Below are 7072 nucleotides of genomic sequence, written 5' to 3' on the forward strand. Positions count from 1 at the left end.
ATTTATAATTCGATCGATGTTAAAAACTGAAAATTGTAACCACGATATTGGTTCTTCGGTAATAGGGATATAAAAAAAAAAAAAAAAAAAAAGAAGAAAAAAAAATAATAGGAGAGTAGTGTAAGGGGGGAAATAAAGTGCATTTTCATCTGTAGAAAAATCCTTTTTGGCGTTAATGCATTTTCTTCCTCTCTATCTTTGGCCGAACGAGCAAAGAAATTTCTCATCAAACTCGTAATGTGAATTTTAGTACAGCCGGGCGAAAGGTAAAAAGAAAAAGAAAATAAGATAGAAAGAGAAAAAGAAGAGAGGATCGTTATTACGATGCGAAGAGTCGTTTTGCATATTCGAACGGGAAAATGCGAAGAGGATGCAACGTTCCGATGTCGTCGTTGAAATAATATCGTTACAAGGCGTTATTTCCATGCAATAAAACAAAGTTTTGAGAAAGACGACGACAACGACAAAGAAGATAAGGAAGAATAAGAAAAAGAAGAAGAGGAAGAGGAAGAGGAAGAAAAGAGAAGAAATCGACTTTAGCGTCGAGCGCTTCGCTGTTTTACATCTTTCGATTAAAATACGAGATGGAGCATTGTCTCTCTCTCTCTCTCTCTCTCTCTCTCTCTCTTTCTCTCTCTCTCTCTCTCTCTCTCTCTCTCTAACAATAAAAGATGAAACGAGAAAGAGAACTTTGTGGTGGTGAAATTGGAAAACGAATAGCCGGAACGTTTACATGGAAGTTTATGAGCCATCGTTTGTAGACGATCGTATAAAAAGAAGAGAAAAAAAAAAAGAGAAGAAAAAGAGAGAAAAAGTAGATAGAGAAAGATAGAAATAGAAAAAAAGGAAAAATGTTAAAACCAAAAAATAAAAGAAAGGGAATAAAAATTTCGTTCGATAAACATTTATATATTGCTCGTTGATTGTTTGGATGGACGAACAGAATTAGCTGGAAAAATAATATCGTTGTTTTATTATTTCATATTCTGATTTTTTTTTTGTAAATACCCCCTTTACCCTATCACCTTCACCCTCTCTCTTTCTCTTCCTCACTTCTTCCTTTCTACACTACTTTCACCTCTTGTTCTTCCTGCCTGTCTGTGCTTATCTCTTTTTCTCCCAGAACAGAATATCGGTGCATCCACAACATCACGATGCCTGACCTGATAATTGGAAGCGTTCAATTAGCGTGCCTTAATTGTAGAATTGTAATTGTACCGCAACATAGTAGTCGTCGATTCTCAAACTACAATTAATGGGTTTCACCTTTCTAATTAACGAGGAACGATGCTTGCACGGGTATCGATTTGTACAATACGATAGATGAGCACGTGAATTGGAGATAGATGAACTGAGAGATAGATAGATAGATAGATAGATAGATAGAGAGAAAGAAAGAGAGAGAAAGGGAAAAGATAAAGGGAAGCATCGAAAAGAGAAAAGGGGTACCGTGGGACCCGTACAAATTGTATTACGTTAACCTATCTCTATATGATGAAATCCAACGTAAAATGATGATAGCCATTCATTTTCATAAAATACGCGAATTCAATTCAATTCAAATTTTGATTAAATTTAATATGAACAAATGGAATAAATATTGTATATTATTTGAGAATATCTAACGAATTGTTTGGATTTTTGATTCTACGTTTGTTACAACAATTGTCGCGTGACATCATAGCGATAAAATTGAAATCATTTTCTTCGCAAACGAACAAAAGGTTAATAATCCTTTTCTGTATACCATGGTAAAAGAAAAAAAAAAAAAAGGAGAGAAGGTAGAGGAAACATTGAAAAAAGTGCTTTACTTCATTGGCTCAGAATTCTTATTGGAATTCGATATTCTAGCTTGGTAGGTTGGTAAGTAGATAGATAGAGAATAAAAGAGGACATGAAAAGATATAACTTGTACTAGTAGTCACGTGTACTACACTCACTCACAGGGATGAGATGGAATACGTAGATGACTAAATACAATAGAAGAGAGATGACGAGACAAAATACAAGCACGTGGAAGGAAGCCAGAAAATCAGGAAATGTTAAAATCGAAGTACCCGCTTTTCCTTAGAAAATGCAATTTATCGTAACTGCGTCTCGCCACCCACTTTTACCTCCACCTCTCGTCTTCTAATTCTCTTTACCTATTTCTATTTATCTCTATTTCTTATTTTCTTCGCTAAATCGTCGTACCTTTTCGTTTCATCTTTCTCTCTTTCTCTCTCTCTTTTACTGTTATCTCGTTAGAAAAACTAAAAGTTCCTTTAAAGACAAAAGCTTTCATCCGTTCGCATTTTTTTTTCTCATCGATGTCATTACCATAAGCTTCGAAGGCTCCCCTTTTCGATGTTCTCCATCTATTTCTCTCTCTCTCTCTCTCTCTCTCTCTCTCTCTCTCTCTCTATTTCTCTTTCTTTTTTTCCTTCTCTTAGTAACTTTCTTTTGATATTTACAGCACGAATTTTTCGCATCGCCCGACGAGAAAGTTGCATATTTATTTTATCGTCTTTTTCAACGACTACGCTTTGGTTTGCTATTCAAGAGGGGATAACGTTCGAGATGCCTTATCCGATTTGAGGAAAGACGGATTTTATCCTTCCTTTCAACGTCGGTCGAAGAAAAATGATCAAAATCGTGCAACTTGTATTCAACTTGCATCTCTTTCTTTCTTTCATTCTTTTTTTCTCTCTTTATTTTTTTCTACATTTTAGAATATATATATATAGATAGATCTACTGCAATAATTAATGAAAAAAAAAACAAAAAAGAAAAGAAAAACCAAATCTTTCACGATAATTGTATAAAGTAGAATGCAATTTTATATTTCTCTTTTATCTTTTGTTCGTAGATCTAGTTGAACTAAATTCTAACAATAATTCGTAATCCACATTGCATTTTTATCGGGCAGAGTAAAGAGCCTCGACCCCTTTGAAAAGTCCCTTTAATATCTTTTTTATACCTTCACGAGCAATTTGCGCTGACGTAATTCGATGGACAACCAATATATTATACGACACACTTATTAGTGTTCTTTCTTTGAGCAACGTTCTTCCATCGTTCGTTCATTCTACATTAAGAAAAATCGATAACACTCGAGACACCCTCTCTTACTATCTTACATCATTACTTCATGATACGGGATCGATTTATAAAACACAAAAGAGAGAAAAATAAATATAGAGGAACCCCCACCCCCACCCCCCTAGGTTATTAGACCTTTGTCTAAAAAGCAAGACTTAAAGGAAACAACTTGGAAAGAAAAACTTGCAAAGGAAAAAGAAAAAGAAAAAAGGAAAAGAAAGAAAAATGTGCAACAAAAATTGCGTGTATAAAATCTAGAACGACATCGATCATTTATGCAATTAATATCCTTAAAGAAAATGTTCTTCTATTAAAAATAACAGGAAAAAGAAGAGAATAAACTAATTAACGCGAAAAACATGATCGTTTAATCCGAGATCGATTAAGAGCGTGCAAACATCCATTCCCATTATTGTTTCATATCGATCAAAAAAGTAAACGATGTTAGGGTTTTGGGGTTTTAAAAAGAAAAAGATGATTCAACGAGAATAACGAAGGAAACCTTTCGAGGAGAATTTTCTATTCTTTCCTTTTCTTTTCTTTTCAGCACGTTAATAAAGACGTAAAAGATATTTGTTGATGGGATAAAAGTTAGTCTATCTCATTGTTAACAGGACAAACGTTAAATTATTCGTTGATTCGCTTCCAAATATCCCTCCATTGCCATTCCACTCACCATTTCGACGACCATTTGCTAACGTACTTCTTTTGTTACACGCTTCGATATCTCTCTCTCTCTCTCTTTTCACCCTTTAACTTGGTAAATGCCGAGCAGAATGTTACGTAGTTTTGGTAATGGAGAATCGTCGTTGAGAGCAGTGTCCTCGGGGTAGCTAAAGGAATCTTCAACCCCTTCTTTTTCCTTATCCCTCTTCTATTCTTTTTTCTTTTCTTTATCAAATGAAATATAGAAAGATCCGAGTGGACTCGTGCCAGGCACGATCACCAACGAACGAATTCTTACGACGATCTTTACTTTTTATACGACTAGAAATTATTGTTATATCCTTGCTTCGTGATCACTTCGTTATAGTTACGTTTTCAAACATTTTAAGAAGAAAATTTCTACAGAATGTTCTTAACAAGTTTCCTGTTAATCTTTAAAATGTCATTCGATAAACGTTTTTATTCTCAGGTTTTTCTAGGATTTTTTTTCTTGTAGAGTTTTGTCAGGATTTTTACAAGTTTGCGTCAAATTGGAACAAGTATTTAGCACATACAAGGCTAAAGTAGTGACAAGGGTGTAAGGGAGGGGAACGTCACCTTTTTCATTTCCTATTTCAGAATATACAAACTATAACTACTATTCATTTTTTCTAGCCTTTACAACGTGGAAGTTTGGAAGATTTAGTTTTTATAGCCAAATGGTTGAGATATTGTGTGCACGTGTTTGTGCACAGTACATAATGGGAAGATTATTTAATGACTGTACGAACATACACATCCTGTCGTGGTTTGTTTCACTTACAACAGCTTGTGATTTTTTTCTTTCCACCCTTTTCCTTCCTCCATGCTTTAAATACTGCTAACTGAAGCATATGATTGACCAAAACCCGCTGGGCATTCTATAGAATACTCGGATTCTTTACATTTATCGTAACATATATATAAATATTCAAATAAGTAGCAACCCGATCTAATGTCATTTACAGCCATTGCATTCACAGAGCGTGCATATACGTTTTGATAGGGGGATGAAAAAAACCAGAGTTGGTTTTGCTTGTGAAGGGATTAAATCCAAAACGAAACTACAAAACGTTTTGGTTTGGAACGATTAAACGAAATGAACTCAATGATTGACGCTAAATGATCAAAGTAATATTTGGAAAGGTTTTGTGTGTGTGTTGGTAAATACGTTTGTTCCGTGTATATGTGTACGTGCATGTATTCAGAGTATAATCAATCCTAGGTAAATCGATTATGACCAGACGTACAATACCGTTTAAGATAATTTGACGTTTTAATGTCAATAATTAAATATTTCTCGATATTAAACATTTATCGTTAATTCTTATTTTTTATGTTTATGATAAAAACAGCCTAATATTAAACAAAACAAAGAATAACATTGGACAAACTTGTAACAATGTATTCGTCGAACGAATGAATATTGAGCAGGTAAATTTTTTCATTCCGCTAAATTGCATCGAATAGTTGTAAAGAGCAAAAGAAGAAATAAAAAGAAAAATAAAAAAATAAATACATGTGTTAAAAGAAGAGAGGAATAAAAGGAAAAACAAATAAAAATTTTACTTACATCGCACCGACGTAAAGGGCGTCCCTTTTACTATCAAGGTAGAGTGTCCTGTAGTAGAGCATACCGCAGCTGAATTCCCGTACGTGTTCTGGAAACAAAGAGAAAAAAAAATCCAGTTGAAAAATAAATAAAATAATTAAATTCGGACGTCTCGGAAAAGACCGACCGTAGTGAAAATTCATTTTCTCGAATATTCGTTCGGACAGGGGCAAGGGGGGGGGGGAGAGGGATATGAAGAATAAAACGGGGTGGTGGATGAAATCGCTAGATTTTCATTAGGACTTTTACAATAACGTTGGTGGAGACGACTCCACGGTGTTCTGTTCCGAATGTAAAACTCGTTACGAAAGTTGACTTTTGAGCTGACCGAAATGCAAAACACACATTGCCGACTCTAGACGTGTATTTCTTCTTCTTTTTTTTCTTTCTTTTTTTCATTTTTTTGTCTATTACCGATTGGTCAAGAGTAGTTGGTTATTTCACAGCACGCGAAAAGGTTTCTAGTAAAGCGACAAAAATATAAAATAACCAAATGAGCAACATTAATTTAAAAAAGAAAATAAAATAGAATCATTAATAACCAAAATTTATGTTCACTATTCTCGATTACGTTCAATGAAATGAAACCATCCCTTAGACATTACCGAAACGACAGTAGTTCAAGCCAGCCGTTAGCTTTTCAACCACTATGTCTCTATCTATCTATCTATCTATCTATCTATCTACCTATCTATCTGTCTCTTTTTCTCTCACTATATTTCTCTCCTTTTCTTTTGAGCTTTTTCTCAAAGCCGACACTGATCTGCTTAACATATGAAAGAACGCCGCCCCTTTCTAAATACACTCATTCCACTCTAGACTAACAGAGCGCGAACAATACTATATTTTATACGGTATCAGAAGGGGCTGACGTCGAATGAAAGGGGTTGTTCTCCCATAGCTTCGAAGTAGAGAAAAAGAAAGAGATAGAATGAGAGAGATAGTTCATCTGTCTCTCTTACATTTCTACATTTCCCTATCTATCCGTCTCTCTTGTACTCGTTGCTCACTGCAACTATTGTCCCATCCTTCACTTTTCTTCTCTCTCTCTCTCTTTTTCTATCTCTTCCTCTTTCTCTTTTTAACTTTAGCAAACGCACGAATCGCAAAAAGCCGATCTCGCGCTTTATCTACCTTCGAAAGGGTGCTGCCATTGCATCGTCCCTTTTCCACGGTCCCTTTAATATCGGACTTATTCAAAACGAAGTGCTGTTACGGCTCGTTAGATAGGCCCACCCGATATGGTGAAAGTATTTTCTATGGGTATACGAAGAAAGATTTATAGGTATTCTACTTTACAATGATTTAAACGCATTTTCCTATTACAAATGCTTGGTTTAATTTGGATTAATTTGTTAATTTGGATTACATATATTACATTATTAACATTTTAATATTTTAATATCGATCATGATTTAATTATAAGTACCAATTTCAATTAATTTGATCAAAGAAGTTTTGAAAAAAACAGCAGTATTATAAAATATTAGTTTTACCCCATTTAATTAAAAATATTTTACATTTACGTTAGATCGTATTACATTCACGAGATAGACTAACGTCGAATATTCATATGAATTAAATCCAAACATGAATGTGAACATTTGTTGAAAATATATTTAATAGAAAAAAGGAAAAATAGACGGCAAGAGAGAGAGAGAGAGAGAGAGAGAGAGAGAGAGAGAGAGAGAGAGA

At 34.3% G+C, this 7072-nt stretch overlaps 1 protein-coding gene across 3 annotated transcripts in view; it reads right to left on the bottom strand.

Moving 5' to 3' along the window:
* Positions 1–7072, bottom strand: part of LOC106784047 (semaphorin-2A) — a 322341-nt gene that overhangs the window by 35963 nt on the left and 279306 nt on the right. For all 3 annotated transcript variants that reach the window (XM_014743144.1, XM_014743146.1, XM_014743145.1), the window contains one exon: positions 5339–5426. In XM_014743144.1, coding sequence (XP_014598630.1) covers positions 5339–5426 — 88 coding nt within the window. The remainder of the gene's footprint in view (positions 1–5338; positions 5427–7072) is intronic.

This window comes from Polistes canadensis, unplaced genomic scaffold (genome assembly GCF_001313835.1).
Source record: "Polistes canadensis isolate GaletaPanama2010 unplaced genomic scaffold, ASM131383v1 scaffold_29, whole genome shotgun sequence".
NCBI lineage: Eukaryota > Metazoa > Arthropoda > Insecta > Hymenoptera > Vespidae > Polistes > Polistes canadensis.